Source organism: Littorina saxatilis, linkage group LG7, assembly GCF_037325665.1.
Source record: "Littorina saxatilis isolate snail1 linkage group LG7, US_GU_Lsax_2.0, whole genome shotgun sequence".
Taxonomy (NCBI): domain Eukaryota; kingdom Metazoa; phylum Mollusca; class Gastropoda; order Littorinimorpha; family Littorinidae; genus Littorina; species Littorina saxatilis.
Genome location: NC_090251.1, coordinates 57,426,300 through 57,448,171, shown reverse-complemented (window position 1 = coordinate 57,448,171; position 21,872 = coordinate 57,426,300). Strand labels below are relative to the sequence as shown.

Here is a 21,872-nt window from a genome sequence, read left to right as displayed (position 1 = left end):
TAGTCGACCACCTTTAGTGCTCCCACCCCTCACCCAACCCCATGCTTACAATTAGATCAATAATAATTACATTTACAGGCCTGCCCTTAGCGTACACTTGTCTCATGCAAAGCCTATCTTAGCCTTAAAAACAAAATTCAGTGTTTCCAGTTCCCGGATAGGACCAACCCTTTTTTTTTTCTCCCGACCCTAGAACTTTTCATTTGCCCTTGAAAAAAAAAATAGAATGACAAAAGGCTCGAGCTTGCAGGCTTTACAAGGACAGCTACTCTTGTATGACTTCCAAGAAACACAGCTTGCACGAGTTACAGCCAATAAAAAGTCATGTGTACAAAAAACAAACATTTTAATCCTAATAACAAAAAAGTTACCCATCTACTGGCGTAAAAATTGTCATTAGAAACAAACATATTTTTTCTGAGGCCTCATTCATGAAACTCTCAGAAGACAGACACCAGGCAGATTTGATGCATTCGTGATTCATTGATAATCCTTCTTCCTGCAACCTTGACAAAATCTCATTAAATCTTCCAAAGGATCTTCTCTGCACCTACCCCATCTTCCCAACTCAATCCCCTCTCCACTTGTCTGTCAGCACATCTTGTTTCCATTCAGGGGCAAGGCTTAAGAGGCATTTGTCCCACATTCAAGTGTTTATTTCTCAGCTGGAGGGTGTTTGTTCAGTACGAAGAGGACGTACTTTCTAAGAATGGAGGGGACAAGATTGATGATGTTGGCAGTATTTTCTGTGTACACAGGATTTTAGTCTGCATACATCAGCGTTGAAGGGGTGTGATAATGTTAATATTTTCATGTGGACACAAGCAGAGAAACTCTCTAATGTGACGAGTAAAGGTGCCTCGGCGGCTGTCCCGTCTCATTTTGTGTCGCATGTTTTCTAGGTTGGGCATCTCAAAGGACAGTCGTTACAACAGAAGCAAAACATACTCCATTTTCATAAGTGTTTCCTTTCGCCAAAAAACTCGCAGGCTCTTGCGAAGTATGTTGTTGAGAGAACTTTACGTTTTAGCACCTTTTGTTTGGGGAAAATTAATTCCCAGAAAAGAAAGTCTACAAACACTGTGGTTGACTAGTAGTTTTCAGAGATAAGCATTGAATGAAAGAGATAAGCATTGAAAACTACTAGTCAACCACAGTGTTTTCAATGCTTATCTCTTTCACTTTACGTTTAAAAAAACACTCATTTGTAAAGCGTCTGGAGTGTCAGTGTAAGTACCCATTTACTTGAAGCAGAAAATTAAAATTTCAAAGCTGAAAATGTTGCCGGGCATAGTAAGCTGTCATTATGGAATGTCCCTTTAACTTACCGGTGCAAGTGTATGTAGCAGTCATAAGCACTGAATTTTTATTTTATTTTGATGATTTTTTTCTTTTCTCCAGCCTTCCTTGTCTTTTCCCTTTGGGCGAAGTCAGTGGCTACAAGTACAATACAATTGTGCAATGCATAATGACACACTGTGTGTGTTGACTATGAACGCTGTCTGAATAAATCTGCACAAGAAAACATATTTAAAGACGATGCAGACCTGGGAACCCATATGATTTCGCCATATTTTGCATGATTGTCTAGAGTACAAGCCGTACTGTACGCTTGATGGTCTAAAATACAAGCCGTACTGTCAGTGAGGAAAACAAAAACAAGTCGCGTAAGGCGAAAATACAATATTTAGTCAAGTAGCTGCCATTTTTCAGCAAGACCGTATACTCGTAGCATCGTCAGTCCACCGCTCATGGCAAAGGCAGTGAAATTGACAAGAAGAGCGGGGTAGTAGTTGCGCTAAGAAGGGTAGCACGCTTTTCTGTACCTCTCTTTGTTTTAACTTTCTGAGCGTGTTTTTAATCCAAACATATCATATCTATATGTTTTTGGAATCAGGAACCAACAAGGAATAAGATGAAAGTGTTTTTAAATTGATTTGGACAATTTAATTTTGATAATAATTTTTATATATTTAATTTTCAGAGCTTGTTTTTAATCCGAATATAACATATTTATATGTTTTTGGAATCAGCAAATGATGGAGAATAAGATAAACGTAAATTTGGATCGTTTTATAAATTTTTATTTTTTTTTACAATTTTCAGATTTTTAATGACCAAAGTCATTAATTAATTTTTAAGCCACCAAGCTGAAATGCAATACCGAAGTCCGGGCTTCGTCGAAAATTACTTGACCAAAATTTCAACCAATTTGGTTGAAAAATGAGGGCGTGACAGTGCCGCCTCAACTTTCACGAAAAGCCGGATATGACGTCATCAAAGACATTTATCAAAAAAATGAAAAAAACGTTCGGGGATATCAATCCCAGGAACTCTCATGTAAAATTTCATAAAGATCGGTCCAGTAGTTTGGTCTGAATCGCTCTACACACACACACAGACAGACAGACAGACAGACAGACAGACACACACACACACACACACACACACATACACCACGACCCTCGTCTCGATTCCCCCCTCTACGTTAAAATATTTAGTCAAAACTTGACTAAATATAAAAACCAAGAAAAATTCCTGGACTACTTTTCTTCACAAGCACGTACATCCTGAAGCCAATTCAGTATTTTGACACATGTATAATAACAGTTTTTGTCAGTAAACATTGAAAGAAGCATTTGTTTTAATGCATTGGTAAACTTAATTGACGGACTCGTGTGAAACATGTTTGAATCATGGATGTTCAAATGCTGTGTGGAGTACGCTTAGTTTTCTCAAAAGACACCAAGTTTGTTTGAGAATACTCCAAGTGCAAACAGGGGTTCCCAGGTCTGACGATGCTTCAAGTTCAATATCTTTGTGACTGACCAAGGCTAGAGCGACACAAGACGCAGAGCCCCTTTAACTTTAAGAAACACTCACACCTTACCGAGTGTAGAGCGACACAAGACTGTAAGAAACACTCACACCTTACCGAGTGTAGAGCGACACAAGACTTTAAGAAACACTCACACCTTACCGAGTGTAGAGCGACACAAGACTTTAAGAAACACTCACACCTTACCGAGTGTAGAGCGACACAAGACTTTAAGAAACACTCACACCTTACCGAGTGTAGAGCGACACAAGACTTTAAGAAACACTCACACCTTACCGAGTGTAGAGCGACACAAGACTGTAAGAAACACTCACACCTTACCGAGTGTAGAGCGACACAAGACTGTAAGAAACACTCACACCTTACCGAGTGTAGAGCGACACAAGACTGTAAGAAACACTCACACCTTACCGAGTGTAGAGCGACACAAGACTTTAAGAAACACTCACACCTTACCGAGTGTAGAGCGACACAAGACTGTAAGAAACACTCACACCTTACCGAGTGTAGAGCGACACAAGACTTTAAGAAACACTCACACCTTACCGAGTGTAGAGCGACACAAGACTGTAAGAAACACTCACACCTTACCGAGTGTAGAGCGACACAAGACTGTAAGAAACACTCACACCTTACCGAGTGTAGAGCGACACAAGACTGTAAGAAACACTCACACCTTACCGAGTGTAGAGCGACACAAGACTGTAAGAAACACTCACACCTTACCGAGTGTAGAGCGACACAAGACTGTAAGAAACACTCACACCTTACCGAGTGTTTGTTTTCTCTTCTGGAGGGTATGTGTGTTCAGTATGGATAACTTCAAAAAGACCCCTTTTCAAAGAAAGAGGGTGTTTAGATTGATGATGGCAACAGTACTTTCTGTGTGTGTCTAAGACAAGAGTGTTTGATTTAAGCATCAGTATTCATGGGGTGTTGTGTTATTAGGAATAGTGCTTTGCGGTTGAAAGCTCCAAGTGATTTTTTTCTCTTTCTTTTGAAATTGGATTAGCTCTTTGTGATGAATATCCCCGTTTTATCAGAACAAGAAATAAAGAAAAGGGAAAGAAACACAGTTGGTGCAACCCCTAGCTAGCTAGACTTTGGGCTGAATAACGCTTAAAAAAAAGGGAAAACACAGTCTCTTAGCTAGCTGTATGCTGTAGTGAAATACCCTGTATTAAAACGTTAAAAAATCTGAGAACTCCGGTCTGAAAAAGGAGTGAATCTTAATTCTTATAATGGAGGTAAATTTACTGAGGTTATGAACGAACAATCTGAAAAGCAAAGATCTTATAAGGGAGATGCTAAAATAGTTGGGGAGGGGGCGGGGGGGGGGGGGGGGGGGTGGTGGGGTCATTGTAGACAACAAAGAACTTCAGCTCTTTCATCCTCCAATCTGTCTTTAAGTCCTTTAAGTTGATGTTGGGGGGGGGGGGGGGGGGGGATATACGACCTTGCTTCATCCTTTGAATGTTTAGTCTTTCCTGTACAATTGCACCCACTGAAAGTTGATGCCTGTCAAGCAGATAGACATTTTTTGGAAATAACTCTGTCAGAATTTCTTTGGGCTGTGGAAGATCGAGTTGCCCCCCTGACAGTGAGTTATAGACAGCAAAACACTCTGCCAACCAGGAAAAGAGTTAGACAGCAAAATACTCTGCCAACCAGTAAAACCGAGCAATATATTGAGTAGACACTGCATCCCATCTAAATATTCGCTGTCAACGCTTTGATCTCTTGTCTTTACTGCTCGGTATAGGTAGACCATCAGTGTCATCAAAGCTTCTCTCCATGTTTCAGGATGATCGAGAAGATGTGATCAAAATGTCTCTCCATGTTTCAGGGTGAAAAGGATGTGATCAAAGTTTCTCTGTGTGTTTTAGGAGGATGTGATCAAAGTTTGTCATTGTGTTTCAGGGTGAAGAGGATGTGATCAAAGTTTGTCGTTGTGTTTCAGGGTGAAGAGGATGTGATCAAGGCTGTGAAGGCAGCAGTCAGGTGCGGCTATCGTCACATCGACTGTGCAGCCATTTATCGCAATGAGCGAGCAGTGGGGCATGCCCTTAAGGAGCTGATTGTGGAGGGCATCATTCAGAGAGAGGACATCTTTGTTGTGAGCAAGGTGAGTTGTTGAAGCATCTAGATGTGTACAGTCTAACCTGTCTGTATGAGGACCAGCCAGGGGATAGACCAGAAGTGGTTCAATGTTTCAGACAGGTGGTTGCATGATATCGAAAGGGGAATTATAGGGTAGAAAACTTGTGGGAGATACTGAGGGTGGTCCTTGTGGGAAGGTGGGGGTTATGGAGAGATGGTCGCCAGTGTAGATTTAACTCTATCATTTAGGATTCTGCTACAGATGCGACTTCATGCATTTGTTTAATTCGAAATTGTAACTTATTACCATATTGCAACATGTATGTGACAGGTTGTAGGGTTTAAGTCACACAACATGTATGTGACAGGTTGTAGGGTTTAAGTCACACAACATACTTTCAAGTTATTCACTGAAAACCATCGGCAAGTGAAACTTGCCACTATTTTTGTTTCTTTTATTTTGATTTTTGAATTTTTTTTTTAGACTCTTAGGGTCTGATGTATGCGGAGCATAGACCATTGACGACACTCTTCCATGGGACTGGACTGACTCGGGGCTGTCAAACGCTTAGTTTGCAAGAGGGAACATAATCTTTTTTACCCAAGTGCCCAATGAAATAACAGGGGGAGATCAATGAAGGGGAGTGGTTGCAGATTGACAGACTTCCAAGTGAAACCCTCTTCACATTTCGTCATCGTCGTCCTGGAGTTTTGGCGTAACTTGATTCTTGGCGATGAGGATGTTTTTTTTGCTTTAGAGTAAGTAAATCATTCTCAATAAGAAATATTCTCTAAAATACGATTGACAATACATGATTTGCCATTCTTTTATATTTCTATCCATACCAGGTAGAGATATAAACACTATTTCATGATAACAATGATCAGTGATAAGCTGTCTAACATGAGTTCCGTCAAAATTCCATGACGACGTGGATTTTCTGTTTTCAGCTGTGGAACACCTGTCATCAGCCTGACCTGGTCAAGCCGAGCCTGATCAAGACCCTGGAGGACCTGGGTCTCAAGTACCTTGACCTCTACCTCATGCACTGGCCCATGGGATACAAGGTAGGGGTCACTGTGCCTTGTCACGTCTCAAACATTGATAAGGCCCAAAAATATTGTATGCTGCCGATGAAAAGGCCAACCAAATTAGGATCAGTTTAAAAAAAATTTTTTATATTAATTATGTTTTCCATTTACATGGGCGCTTTCCTTGCAAAGTTTTAAAAATCAAGTTTGGTCATTTTTATAATACCATTGGGGGGGGGGGGGGGGGGTAAACAAACAAAGGTTCTAGGGTGGACAGGAAATAAAAGGGTTGGGCTGGAAGTCGAAGACATTGACATTTTGGGGGGCCTAAATACAATGTAATACAACATTAGTTTATCATCTCAACCTGAAAAAGTACATTTTGGCTGACAATTTCACACAATAAACACATAACAACATTTAAAAGACATCAATATAAGCAACTCTATTGTGCACACGTGCATGCATATATGCACACGCACACAAACACACACAATCACACACACACACATGCACGCACACACACTGGACACACACACACTGCAACATATCTTGCGTTAAAGGCACAGTAAGCCTCCCGTAAACCATCACAGATACTGTCAGGCTTTTACACACTACAAACACCCTTCCATTTGAACGCTCACCAAACGGGAACATCCTAGGTGCCCTCCGTAAAGAGCAAGCAATTTACAAAGAATTTATTTTTGCGTGGTTTATCTTACCCCTGAGCCATCGTGAACCCGTGTGATCAAGTTTCCCTTTTTCACAATGTAGTCGTCAGTTAGTAATTTGAATGCGACTCGCTGTGAGCTTATCTGCAATAGCACGTTATTAAGTACCTCTGACTATGCACGAAACAAACGGCTGTGGTTCACAAGAACTCTAGCGATGGCTTTTGACTGTTCAGAGGAACTGGCGATAGGTATAAACCGTCGTCTGCTACGAGAACCACGACCTTGCGTGACCCTGCTTCCGGGCTTTTCTTTTTTCAAACTTTCAAAACTTCAAATTGTACTGATCTTGTCTTGATGAAAAAAGAATTCTTTTATGATTTAAGAATGTTTGTGTAACAAGCTGTCAATTTATTATTTAGATTTTAAAAGTTAGGTCTAGCGCCAAAACGCACCACGGTCTGATTGTCTCTGACACTCTCTCCGCAAAATTAATTCTTTGAAAATTGCTCACTCTTTACGTAGGGCACCTAGGATGTTCCTGTTTTCTTTTTCATTTCATTTCATTTTCATTACTTTATTGTCCCATCGCTGGGAAATTCGGGTCGCTTCCTCCCAGTGGAAAGCTAGCAGCAACGGAGTCGCGCTACCCAGGTGTCTGCGTGTTTAGGTGTATTCAGCCACCTGCACTTATGGCAGAATGACCAAGGTCTTTTACGTGCCATTGTGATGACACGGGGGTGGGACATGGCTTCCGTCTCTGGGTCTGCACATAAAGTTGACCCGTGTCCGTCCCGGCCCGAATTCGAACCTGCGACCTTCCGATCACAAGTCCAGTGCTCTACCAACTGAGCTACCGGGCGTAGCGTTCAAATGGAAGGGTGTTTGTACTGTGTGTAAAAGCCTGACAGTATCTGTGATGGTTTACGGGAGGCTTACTGTGCCTTTAATGATGAGTCTTGCTTTCTCTGTCAACATATGGCAGAAATTAATATGTAAATCGCCGTGAGCTCTTGTGAGAAACGGCGATTAATAAATGTCCATTATTATTATTATTATTATATCTTGCATTAATGATGAGCCTTGCTTTTTAGGAAGGCTGTGACCTGTTACCGAAAGATGCAAGCGGCAAAGTGATTTTCTCTGATGTGGACTACCTGGAAACCTGGAAGGTACAGCTCTTATTGACGCTGCTTTGAAACAGAATTGCCTTATTTCACCATCACAACCCCAGTCATTCAATTTTTAGAGGAAAGGACAAAATAATAGAGTCACGTGTATGTTAAATGCATTATTATTTTGTGACAATTCTTATTTTCATTGTAGTGTGTGTTTGTGTGTGTGTGTGTGTGTGTGTGTGTGTGTGTGTGTGTGTGTGTGTGTGTGTGACCTACTATTTCTTTAAAGTTTAATTGGTTCATTTTTGGCAATGCTGTGCATGCTACTTTTTCACTTGGAAAAGAGGGCAGGATTTTTGACAGGGCCTTTTAATGAAGTTTTCTTTAGAAAGAGCAATAGCTGCCTTTGAAGCAGGGTCACATTTTCTGTATCAACAGGAAATATACCTCATGCATTCATGTTTGCACGTGTAGTTTGTTTTTCCCAGGCGATGGAGGATTGTGTTGACCTTGGCTTGGTGAAGGACATCGGCTGTTCCAACTTCAACAGTGAGCAGCTACAACGGCTCCTGGACGAGGCTCGCATCAAACCCGCTGTCAATCAGGTGGGGGTCACAGGCAGACACACACGTCAAGGAAACCCCACACTTTTGTTGTGGTTATGTCATAATTTTGCTGAGGCATGGCTCAGGCTTGAGCTAATGCTGGATGACATAATGTTTATGAAAAAGGTTTTCTTTGAATTTTAGTGCTTAACAGCACATTTATGTTTTTATAATTTTGTGGGTTTTTTGCTGCAGGGGTGGTCCCGCCTACAGATTACAAGATGTATATTTTTTGGTGCAAGATCAAAGTTTGTTTTAGGCCAAAAAAAAAAAATTGTCTGTTTCTGGTAACATGGCTAAAAAAAATAGGGTAGGTAGGTAGGGATTTTTTTTTTTAAAATTTTTTTTTTACCCCAAATGTAGACCAATAAAACTAACTTTAAAAATCGCGCAAAGAGACTGGATTCACTATACATAGAGACAAGACACTCAACACATTTACAAATCTGTGACAAAGACTGAAAGAGTATGACATGTTTTTCTTTGTTTACCTGGTCTGATATTTCCATGATGAAACAGAAAAGAAGACTTGAGACATCTTACATCTTGAGCTTGGACAAATGGGAATTTTAGTAGAAGGCTGGGGCCTCAGTAGCACAGTTGGGAGTGCATTGAACTTGTGATCCTTGGTTCGTGGGTTCAAATTTGGGAAAGGGACCAAGTCCTAATTACTGGTATGCTCAAGAGTTAGTAACGAGCCATTGATACCACCAACGTGAACCCAGTGTAAAACAGGCATTTGTCTCTAGCTCTGCCTATTTCCAAATAAAATGCAATAGTCAAAAAACAGCAACAAAGGAGGTGATATTTTGTTAACATTTTAGTGCAGTGGTTTTCCAGTGATCTTTTGTTAACATTAATTTAGTGCAGTGGTTTTGCGGTGACATTTTGTTAACATTTTAGTGCAGTGGTTTTCCAGTGATCTTTTGTTAACATTAATTTAGTGCAGTGGTTTTGCGGTGACATTTTGTTAACATTTTAGTGCAGTGGTTTTGCGGTGACATTATGTTAACATTTTAGTGCAGTGGTTTTGCGGTGACATTTTGTTAACATTAGTTTAGTGCAGTGGTTTTCCAGTGATCTTTTGTTAACATTAATTTAGTGCAGTGGTTTTGCGGTGACATTTTGTTAACATTTTAGTGCAGTGGTTTTCCAGTGATCTTTTGTTAACATTAATTTAGTGCAGTGGTTTTGCGGTGACATTTTGTTAACATTTTAGTGCAGTGGTTTTGCGGTGACATTATGTTAACATTTTAGTGCAGTGGTTTTGCGGTGACATTTTGTTAACATTAATTTAGTGCAGTGGTTTTCCAGTGATCTTTTGTTAACATTAATTTAGTGCAGTGGTTTTGCGGTGACATTTTGTTAACATTTTAGTGCAGTGGTTTTCCAGTGATCTTTTGTTAACATTAATTTAGTGCAGTGGTTTTGCGGTGACATTTTGTTAACATTTTAGTGCAGTGGTTTTGCGGTGACATTATGTTAACATTTTAGTGCAGTGGTTTTGCGGTGACATTTTGTTAACATTAATTTAGTGCTGTGGTTTTGTGGTGACATTTTGTTAACATTTTAGTGCAGTGGTTTTGCGGTGACATTTTGTTAACATTTTAGTGCAGTGGTTTTGCGGTGACATTTTGTTAACATTTTAGTGCTGTGGTTTTGCGGTGACATTTTGTTAACATTTTAGTGCTGTGGTTTTGCGGTGACATTTTGTTAACATTTTAGTGCTGTGGTTTTGTGGTGACATTTTGTTAACATTTTAGTGCTGTGGTTTTGTGGTGACATTTTGTTAACATTTTAGTGCTGTGGTTTTGTGGTGACATTTTGTTAACATTTTAGTGCTGTGGTTTTGTGGTGACATTTTGTTAACATTTTAGTGCTGTGGTTTTGTGGTGACATTTTGTTGACATTTTAGTGCTGTGGTTTTGCGGTGATATTTTGTTAACATTTTAGTGTTGTGGTGACATTTTGTTAACATTTTAGTGCTGTGGTTTTGTGGTGACATTTTGTTAACATTTTAGTGCTGTGGTTTTGCGGTGATATTTTGTTAACATTTTAGTGTTGTGGTGACATTTTGTTAACATTTTAGTGCTGTGGTTTTGTGGTGACATTTTGTTGACATTTTAGTGCTGTGGTTTTGCGGTGATATTTTGTTAACATTTTAGTGTTGTGGTGACATTTTGTTAACGTTTTAGTGCTGTGGTTTTGCGGTGACATTTTGTTAACATTATTGTGCTATGGTTTTGTTGTTTCAGTTTGAAGTCAATTGCTACATGAACAACAGGAAGCTGATTGAGTTCTGTCAAGCAAACAATATTGTCGTCACCGCCTTCGGACCGCTCGGCACACCCAGTAAAGAGTGAGTAATATGGAAAATAAAAACAAGTTGCATGAAGCAATATCAAAATATTTAGTCAGTCTGTCGGCCTGAAACTAAAAGATCAACACAGAAAGAGTGGGTACATGTAAAATAAACCAGTCTTGTCAGCGATATTTCGTTAATCTAAAAACTAAAAGATCAAAAGTGAAAACTCCGGATCAGTTGTCACCTAGACAATGAATAAGGCTTGGCTAGCCAAAGAATGAGACAGGTCACATTTGTCTCCGCAAAGCATGCTAACATAGAATAGATTGTGTTGAATTTTGAGCACATTTGTCTCCGCAAAGCATGCTAACATAGAATAGATTGTGTTGAATGTTGAGCACATTTGTCTCCGCAAAGCATGCTAACATAGAATAGATTGTGTTGAATGTTGAGCACATTTGTCTCCGCAAAGCATGCTAACATAGAATAGATTGTGTTGAATGTTGAGCACATTTGTCTCCGCAAAGCATGCTAACATAGAATAGATTGTGTTGAATTTTGAGCACATTTGTCTCCGCAAAGCATGCTAACATAGAATAGATTGTGTTGAATTTTGAGCACATTTGTCTCCGCAAAGCATGCTAACATAGAATAGATTGTGTTGAATTGTGAGCACATTTGTCTCCGCAAAGCATGCTAACATAGAATAGATTGTGTTGAATTGTGAGCACATTTGTCTCCGCAAAGCATGCTAACATAGAATAGATTGTGTTGAATTGTGAGCACATTTGTCTCCGCAAAGCATGCTAACATAGAATAGATTGTGTTGAATTGTGAGCACATTTGTCTCCGCAAAGCATGCTAACATAGAATAGATTGTGTTGAATTGTGAGCACATTTGTCTCCGCAAAGCATGCTAACATAGAATAGATTGTGTTGAATTGTGAGCACATTTGTCTCCGCAAAGCATGCTAAGATAGAATAGATTGTGTTGAATTTTGAGCACATTTGTCTCCGCAAAGCATGCTAACATAGAATAGATTGTGTTGAATTGTGAGCACATTTGTCTCCGCAAAGCATGCTAACATAGAATAGATTTTGTTGAATTGTGAGCACATTTGTCTCCGCAAAGCATGCTAACATAGAATAGATTGTGTTGAATTGTGAGCACATTTGTCTCCCCAAAGCATGCTAACATAGAATAGATTGTGTTGAATTGTGAGCACATTTGTCTCCGCAAAGCATGCTAACATAGAATAGATTGTGTTGAATTGTGAGCACATTTGTCTCCGCAAAGCATGCTAACATAGAATAGATTGTGTTGAATTTTGAGCACATTTGTCTCCGCAAAGCATGCTAACATAGAATAGATTGTGTTGAATTGTGAGCACATTTGTCTCCGCAAAGCATGCTAACATAGAATAGATTTTGTTGAATTGTGAGCACATTTGTCTCCGCAAAGCATGCTAACATAGAATAGATTTTGTTGAATTTTGAGCACATTTGTCTCCGCAAAGCATGCTAACATAGAATAGATTGTGTTGAATTGTGAGCACATTTGTCTCCGCAAAGCATGCTAACATAGAATAGATTGTGTTGAATTGTGAGCACATTTGTCTCCGCAAAGCATGCTAATTGTGAGCACATTTGTCTCTGCAAAGCATGCTAACATAGAATAGATTGTGTTGAATTGTGAGCACATTTGTCTCCGCAAAGCATGCTAACATAGAATAGATTGTGTTGAATTTTGAGCACATTTGTCTCCGCAAAGCATGCTAACATAGAATAGATTGTGTTGAATTGTGAGCACATTTGTCTCCGCAAAGCATGCTAACATAGAATAGATTGTGTTGAATTGTGAGCACATTTGTCTCCGCAAAGCATGCTAACATAGAATAGATTTTGTTGAATTGTGAGCACATTTGTCTCCGCAAAGCATGCTAACATAGAATAGATTGTGTTGAATTGTGAGCACATTTGTCTCCGCAAAGCATGCTAACATAGAATAGATTGTGTTGAATTGTGAGCACATTTGTCTCCGCAAAGCATGCTAACATAGAATAGATTGTGTTGAATTGTGAGCACATTTGTCTCCGCAAAGCATGCTAACATAGAATAGATTGTGTTGAATTTTGAGCACATTTGTCTCCGCAAAGCATGCTAACATAGAATAGATTGTGTTGAATTTTGAGCACATTTGTCTCCGCAAAGCATGCTAACATAGAATAGATTGTGTTGAATTTTGAGCACATTTGTCTCCGCAAAGCATGCTAACATAGAATAGATTGTGTTGAATTTTGAGCACATTTGTCTCCGCAAAGCATGCTAACATAGAATAGATTGTGTTGAATTTTGAGCACATTTGTCTCCGCAAAGCATGCTAACATAGAATAGATTGTGTTGAATTTTGAGCACATTTGTCTCCGCAAAGCATGCTAACATAGAATAGATTTTGTTGAATTGTGAGCACATTTGTCTCCGCAAAGCATGCTAACATAGAATAGATTGTGTTGAATTGTGAGCACATTTGTCTCCGCAAAGCATGCTAACATAGAATAGATTGTGTTGAATTGTGAGCACATTTGTCTCCGCAAAGCATGCTAACATAGAATAGATTGTGTTGAATTGTGAGCACATTTGTCTCCGCAAAGCATGCTAACATAGAATAGATTGTGTTGAATTTTGAGCACATTTGTCTCCGCAAAGCATGCTAACATAGAATAGATTGTGTTGAATTTTGAGCACATTTGTCTCCGCAAAGCATGCTAACATAGAATAGATTGTGTTGAATTTTGAGCACATTTGTCTCCGCAAAGCATGCTAACATAGAATAGATTGTGTTGAATTTTGAGCACATTTGTCTCCGCAAAGCATGCTAACATAGAATAGATTGTGTTGAATTGTGAGCACATTTGCAGAGTAAACATAACACATCATTATATTATTTGATTCAGGAAATTCTAAAGAATATACAATCATTTTTGAATCTGTTCAATTTAAAAAAATTGGAATTTTAATGAACAAATAATTACTTAATTTGTAAGCTTCCAATCTAAATTGTAGTCCAATGGTTTGGACCGAGTCAAAGGTTGTTTGACCAAAAGTTCTACTTGCATCAAAGTGGTTGAAATGTGAAACAGTTCATATTCTTTTGGGAAGAGTAAAGGTTGAAGTAGGTCTGTGTATTTAAATTTTTTTTTTATAATTCACTTGTCAAATACAGTAGAATTCCACTATATCGCAGTCTTTGGGGTCCAAAGAATCACAATATAGAGGGGGGAGGGGTGTCGGAAAGAGGTTGGTCATGGCGATATAGTCAAATTGACGGTGTAATGGAACGTCATATAGTGGAATTCCACTGTAATTTGATTGTTCATTAACTTATTTTGTGTGTGTGGTTATTTATTATTATTTGTTTATTTACAGAGGCAGCTTACCCCTGTTGAAGGAAGCTGCCATTACACAGTTGGCCGCAAAGTACAAGAAAACGCCAGCTCAGGTAGAGCCTTTAGCGGTTATCAACAGACACTAACAAACAGCTCAGGTAGAGCCTTTAGCGGTTATCAACAGACACTAACAAACAGCTCAGGTAGAGCCTTTAGCGGTTATCAACAGACACTAACAAACAGCTCAGGTAGAGCCTTTAGCGGTTATCAACAGACACTAACAAACAGCTCAGGTAGAGCCTTTAGCGGTTATCAACAGACACTAACAAACAGTTCACTGGTGTAAAGGCACACTCCTTCCTAGCTCACTGTCTCAGATAGTGGCCAGGATTTTACATGGGATTAGACCATCTCTGCACTTAGATACATACCAAAAACCTACGCCCTAACAGCTTGCTGTGGTGAGTTTGAATTTGTTGATGAAATAATTTTGTAAGAAGGGTGGTCTTATCCCATGTCAAATGAAAGGGTGGTCTTATCCCGTGTCAAATGAAAGGGTGGTCTTATCCCGTGTCAAATGAAAGGGTGGTCTTATCCCATGTCAAATGAAAGGGTGGTCTTATCCCGTGTCAAATGAAAGGGTGGTCTTATCCCGTGTCAAATTAAAGGGTGGTCTTATCCCATGTCAAATGAAAGGGTGGTCTTATCCCATGTCAAATGAAAGGGTGGTCGTATCCCATGTCAAATGAAAGGGTGGTCTTATCCCATGTCAAATCCTGGCCACGTCTGTGACGGCAGAACTGTTTACACGAGAATAAGTATAACGCAATAACTATATCGCAAAGAGTTTATATTCTGCAGAAAATACTTTCATTCTCCTTAGTATCTCATTAATTTGTATTGTACATGTGATTGCTTTCTTTCGGGAGAGCCCTTGTAAATTGAGTGTCAGCAACGTTTCCTTGTTGAAGTGGGATACGCTTTATGAGTGACCTAACTGCTTGACTCTGGTTGTATGTGTGTGTTATGTTGGACTGAACTTTTCACGTGACTTTCGTTTTCAGATAGCGCTGCGGTTACTATAGTCCAGATGCTTGTGTGTGTTATGTTGGACTGAACTTTTTACATGACTTTTGTTTTCAGATAGCGCTGCGGCTTCTAGTCCAGCTGTTTGTGTGTGTTATGTTGGACTGAACTTTTTACATGACTTTCGTTTTCAGATAGCGCTGAGGTTTCTAGTCCAGCAAGACATCAGCATCGTTCCAAAGAGTGTCACGCCAGCAAGAATTGAAGAAAACTTCAAGGTGTGTACATTTTGGATATTAAGATGGGTGAATGATTCCCCAGCCAGTCTAAATCGCAGTGATTTTACAGATTTCCGCGTAAGCAAAAACAAAACAAAACTACATGCGATAAATGATAGTTTAACCGAGGTGAGAGGGAGAGGGAGGGGGAGAGGGAGAGGGAGAGGGAGGGGGAGGGACAAAATAGTGTGGTTCTCTACATGCACAATGTATCTTTCACCAGAGGGGGGGGGGGGGAGGGGGGGAGGGGTTACATTCATATTTACAAGGCCAAAATGCTTCTGCTTCTGGGGGCATTGCAGTTTACAAAGAATTACTAATCTATGTAACAATCTCATACTGCAACCAGTTTTAAGGATACAATGGAACTTGCCGGTTGCCCTGGCGACCACCTCTCGATAATGACCACCTGCTCAACATGACCACCGCAAATTATCCCCACCAAGTTGTTTTTTTGGCATCGTTCACGCCCATTGTCGCGTGCATGCATGCTTGCATGTTTAGTTTTTCACTCAAAAACTTTGGCCACACCACACAGCACTCACAGAACACCGATGTAAATAAATGAAAATATTTAATAGTCCCAAGTAGGGTGTAAGATGGGTGTGACGATGAATGGGATGATGGAAAGGTTAATACGAATACATGAAGATGAACATAATGAGCATGAGAAAGTAAACAACAGTCACATAATGTCAACAAACAACATACACGAGACGATCAGAGCAGTCAATATAAAGAACGTACGTCTTAAAGGCCCTCCTCATACCATAAATGATCTCTATCGTTGAAAGAAAGTACTTAGCTACTAGTTCGATGATCAGGGGTGGGTGGGTGCGCCCTCAGGTCGACACCTGCGTCTCTGTCGCGGGGGTGAGAGATTCAGACCGGTCGAGTGCCGTCACGCTGCACACATGCTGCAGCGACGGCGACGGTCCAAAGTTGCTGCTCAACAGCAGCGTGGTTGTGCCACTGCGACGATAAGAAGTAGCTGCTCAACAACAGCGTAGTGGTGCCACGGCGATGATCCAAAGTTGCTGCTCAAACAGCAGCGTGGTGGTGCTACTGCGATGGTCCAAAGTTGCTGCTCAAACAGCAGCGTGGTGGTGCCTCCTCAATGCCGAGAAGCTAAGGTTCGCACATCCCGGTCCGTTCTGTCCTTGACAGTAATCACTGAAAGCCTAGAAGGCCAACGTCAATAATCACACTAAAAATATAAGACACGTGCCTTCCTCCTCCAATAGACATCATTATTAGGGATGAGGAGGAAGCACAATGACTCTAAACTTTGGTTTCCTTCTACAATACAATTTACCATGCTAATGATTACACTTTAAACAAGATGATGAACACTACAACAACACAAAGACGAGACAAAACAGTACAACTGGTAACTAATGTAGGTTCCCTGTCCCCTGCCACCCGGCCCAATTCACCTTCAGCAAAACTGACAAAAGTCTATTCAACTAGACCAAGAAATATAGCTTACCTCACACAGGCCAATGAATATCATCGCGTACACACTTTACGCAACCGACTTTAACAAAGTCAACCAGTAGACGTACATTACTACTGAAAAATAAACCTCGAACTCAAACGACAATTCACAACGCGAACTTCGAAGCCGTTCGAAAACATCTTGTCTCGGCCGAGACAGAAGAAAGAATGCTTATGAATTTTACGGTCAGCTACAGGGTAACCGGTGAACTCTACAAATAGCGCGCAGCCTACCGTGAACGTCCCGTGCAATGCGTGCAAAGCGTGCAAGGCGTGGAATTACTGAGCTAAGCCCAGATACAGGTCTTCCCAACTTGACACAGGTACCTGTCACCAACGCACGACCAAGGAACCTCATATATATATACAACTGTCCGCGACACCCATATGTCTTTAACGACTACGTTTGGTTGGTCTCTTGGGTGGTCGTAATACACAGGTTTGACTGTGTCACCAAACGTTTTAAAAGTTGACACAAAAAGGACAGATTTGGTGAACGTTTCTACAGTTTGTGAATGCATGTTAACCTTCGCCGGCACTCGTGGGTCCGTGCGGACCCAGAACGGTGTTTGATTGCAAATATCTCTTAAACGAGTTGGAATTTTTTAATGAGCTTTTAGAAATGCCTCAGACACCCAACAAGCTATCATCTCCTAAAAGCTCATTAAATTTCAGTGATAATTAATTAATTAATTAATGGTCAAATTTAGACTTCACACGGAAGCATTCGTGGGGACGTGCGGACCCATACTTTTCAAAGAAGGAAAAGCGTGTATACCCTTCCGAGGCACTCGTGGGGCCGTGCAGACCCATACTTCTCAAAGAAGGAAAAGCGTGTATACCCTTCCGAGGCACTCGTGGGGCCGTGCAGACCCATACTTCTCAAAGAAGGAAAAGCGTGTATACCCTTCCGAGGCACTCGTGGGGCCGTGCAGACCCATACTTCTCAAAGAAGGAAAATTGTGCTAACCCTTCCGTGGCACTCGTGGGGCCATGCAGACTCATAATATTTTAATTGTTCCAAATACCGTGTATAATTAATTAATTATCACTGAAATTTAATGAGCTTTTAGGAGATGATAGCTTTTTAGGTGTCTGGGGCATTTCTAAAAACTCATTAAAGAATTCCAACTCGTTTAGGAGATATTTGCAATCAAACACCCTTCTGGGTCCGCATGGACCCACGAGTGCGTCCGTGTGTAGTCGATAACGAGTGCTGGCGAAGGTTAATTTGACTGAATATAAACAAATCTAAAGGGAAGGATCTGAATTATTCTGTAACAGTTTGCAAGCTTATACTGTATAGTTGTGTAAATGTTTGAAATTGTAATTGGTAAATGGAAGGGTATGTTCGGACCTAGGAACCCATACGATTTTGCCGTATTTTGAACGCATTATTGTGTAGAATACGAGCAGTACGGTCTTTGGAAAAAAATACGACGAAAACAAATCCTAGACTACTTTTCTTCACAAGCACATCCCGAAGCTGATCCAGTATTTTGACACATTTGTTTGTGTGTTTGTTTGTTTGTTTGCTTAACGCCCAGCCGACCACGAAGGGCCATATCAGGGCGGTGCTGCTTTGACATATAACGTGCGCCACACACAAGACAGAAGTCGCAGCACAGGCACCCAGCTCACCCAGTCACATTATTCTGACACCGGACCAACCAGTCCTAGCACTAACCCCATAATGCCAGACGCCAGGCGGAGCAGCCACTAGATTGCCAATTTTAAAGTCTTAGGTATGACCCGGCCGGGGTTCGAACCCACGACCTCCCGATCACGGGGCGGACGCCTTACCACTAGGCCAACCGTTTTGACACATGATTACAGTTTTTGTCAGTAAACAGAAGAAGCACTTGTTTTAATGAATTGGTAAACTTAATTAACGGTGCGATGGATGTGTTTGAATCATGGATGTTCAAATGATGTGTAGAGAACGCTCATTTTTATGAAAATACACCAAGTTTGCTTGAAAAATTCTCCAAGTGCAAAACAGGGTTTCCCAGGTCTGTATGTTTGTTTTCTGCCATTTGGATGGTATAAAAGATGTTTGTTTTTTCCCATTTGGATTATATAAAAGATGTTTGTGTGCAGATATTTGACTTTAGGTTGACTCCTGAAGAAATGGCACAGCTCATCAACCTCAACAAAAACTTCAGGAACTACGGCGAGGAAATGTAAGCGCTTGATTTTGATTCAAATGTGTCTGAAGTACTGTGATTTGATCCTCATATTGTTCTCACATGCCACAGGTATTGAATTTATTTCTACACTTCTCGTTACCGTCATCAATGTGGTGTTAAATCTCCCATTCAAGAATAAAAACTAAACAAGCGATACAGGTTTTGGAATGAATTGTTATAGAAAAAATATTTATATCTGCTGCAGTTTTTCTCCCTCTCTTTCAAAAAACAAGAATTGTAGGTTTTTGGAACGTTTAATTATTAACAAAACGACACGTTACATTTATGTTTTGTCAATAATTGAACGTTCCAATAACCTACAATTCTTTTTTCCCCCAATGATTGAGCAGCGCTTTGAGCTGGGTTTAAACCCTGGATACACGCGCTTTATAAATATTATGCATTATTATTCTTATTCTTATTATGTTTCAGAGCTGTGGATCACAAGTACTACCCCTTCAAGGCAGAGTTTTGATGAGTGTCTGCACTTACAACAACAAAACACGTGCTTCCATAATTCCTGGACAAGACCGACTGTTGTCGACTTTCCACGCCCCTGCCTGCACGGCTGAAAGCTTGCTTAGCCTTGTAGCTTCCACTGTGCAAGATTATGATTGATAATTGATATGATAATTGATATATGATAATTGATATATGATAATTGATTGATTTTATGAGTCTTCTGAGCTGCCCTCACTTTCCTGTTGTCAGAAGTGTGTCCCTTTGAAACGAAACAGCAGCAATGTCCATGTTAACTGTCATGTCTGTGCGTGTACGTTTGAAAACGTGAAGTTCAGTACTCTTTTGTGTGATTTTGTACACAAATTATACACCACATTGCCTTTAAAATTGTTTATATATTTAGATGGGAGGTGGCTGTGTGATTGTCCATTATTTATGAAAGAGCTTAACATGCATTTAATGGAAAGTGCTGCACTCTGCAGCTTTCATGTAATACATGCTGAATGATTTACATTTTTATGACTTTTTGAATTTATCTGTGTTAGTGGGTGTTTTGTGTGTTTGGTTAATTCCGGTGAACAAATGTTATGTGTGTATTATTATATCTATGAAGTTACATGTACTGCCTAACATAATCCGCAATAACAGCCAACAGTACTGTTCAAGAAGGATTCTACATATATTGTGCTGTGATGTTCAGACTTCCAAACGCTATTAACTTTAGGGCGCACCCACTTATTTTTGGAAAGGAAAAGTTTCTGTCCATACACAAGGTATGTGTTCCACCAAGCATGAGATGCGCTGCATTGTTGATGTGGTGATTTTTATGGGCAGGCCGGTGAAATATAGAAAGAATGGGGTGGTCAAGATAAATGTAGGGAAACTGAATCAAACAACAAGAAAGGAAGTATATAGAACGTTTGGATTTGACAAAACAAGTAAAATATTAAACGTTTTAAGTACTTCTTTTTCTTGTTCTTTGATTCTGGATTCTGGAACCTTAGCAGCCTATCTGATTTTGGATGGGCAAAGGAGCATCGAACATCAGTTGAGTCCCAAATCAGATTGAAACGACTGTAAGACCCTGATCAAGACTGGAGAGGAAAGCATTGTTTCATGGTAATTAAAAAAACAAAATTTGGCATTATACTTGGTGAGCTGTGACCTTTACAAGGAATTACATATGGTGTTTTCTCAAAATAAATGTTGTTTATCTTTGTGAACAGAAAGACAGCTCGATTGTTTTCAGTTCATAATACAAAGTATACGTATACTAGTCTATTTTGTTCGATCGCTTGTTTTACTTTGACAGCTGCCACCAAATATTTTATTGTGAAAATGTATTATTTTGAGCCTGTACCTGGCTGAGTTACTGTTGTTTTTAATCATTGTGAGCAATATTTACTGTGAATTAATCTTCAGCAGAACAACTAAGGAAAATTATAACAATCAGCAGTTGAACTTGCACTTTGCAGAAAAATTGGTTGAGGCAAACTTCTTTAGGGGTATCCAGGATTGTTCTGCTTGGCTTTATGCTTGTTTCTTGCTGCTGATAGGTCAAAGGCACACACCTTGTCAGCAGCAGTACAGGCTGTATTTTGGTTGTACTGTACATGTATACTGAAAAGTTCTGCAAAGAGAATTTGAAAAAAAATCAACCACAATTTTCATGGCATGAATGATTAATTCACACCAATATTCAGACTTGTCATTGCAGTGACTATATCAAAGGATCATCATAACTGTGACCATGAGATCCTATTAACCCTTACACTGGTGCAATTCTGTAACACATGTTACATAGCCACTGGTGAATTAACAGAGAGAAAAATAAAGAAAAACGGTCATATAGGTTTTCGCATCCATGGGAGGTAATCGGAACCGACCAAACAGTAGCGCGACATATGTCGTGACAACCAGGTGACAGTATACATAAAGTAGCGCGACAACCAGCCTAAGGGTTAATAGTTTTGCATGGGTTTAATTATGGTATTATGTGCTTCGTTTGTGAATGTTAATGTACTTTATTGTATTAAGTACGCTTGACTTGTATGATAAATGTACGTACCACAAGAACATTTCGTGTCACCAATTTAAAAACTTTTAGTGCCATTTTCTTGTGAATTTCCATAGTTTTGGTATGCTTCAACTTTGGTTTGAAATCAGTCCTTTGTGTTTTAGTGAAAAATGACCTTAATAATTGGTAATGAATTGTGTCATTTGTTTTCATTATTAAAGCACATGATTTGAAGTACGTAAAGCCGTATTGTCTGCATGGTGTTGGCGGTTAGTGGTAAGGATTAGAAACAAACTATTTGTATCACCAAACAACTTATTGTTCATATGAGTTTAAAATGTAAAACA

The 21,872-nt window shown here is 39.8% G+C and overlaps 1 protein-coding gene across 3 annotated transcripts in view; it reads left to right on the top strand.

Moving 5' to 3' along the window:
* The window catches only part of LOC138971882 (1,5-anhydro-D-fructose reductase-like), a 39,164-nt gene extending 17,396 nt beyond the window's left edge, over positions 1-21,768 (top strand). For all 3 annotated transcript variants that reach the window (XM_070344721.1, XM_070344722.1, XM_070344724.1), the window contains exons 2-10: positions 4,800-4,964; positions 5,891-6,007; positions 7,737-7,814; positions 8,249-8,365; positions 10,621-10,724; positions 14,097-14,169; positions 15,277-15,360; positions 18,958-19,040; positions 19,479-21,768. In XM_070344721.1, coding sequence (XP_070200822.1) covers positions 4,800-4,964; positions 5,891-6,007; positions 7,737-7,814; positions 8,249-8,365; positions 10,621-10,724; positions 14,097-14,169; positions 15,277-15,360; positions 18,958-19,040; positions 19,479-19,521 — 864 coding nt within the window. In that variant the 3' untranslated portion in view covers positions 19,522-21,768. The remainder of the gene's footprint in view (positions 1-4,799; positions 4,965-5,890; positions 6,008-7,736; positions 7,815-8,248; positions 8,366-10,620; positions 10,725-14,096; positions 14,170-15,276; positions 15,361-18,957; positions 19,041-19,478) is intronic.
* The last annotated feature ends 104 nt before the right edge of the window (positions 21,769-21,872 follow it).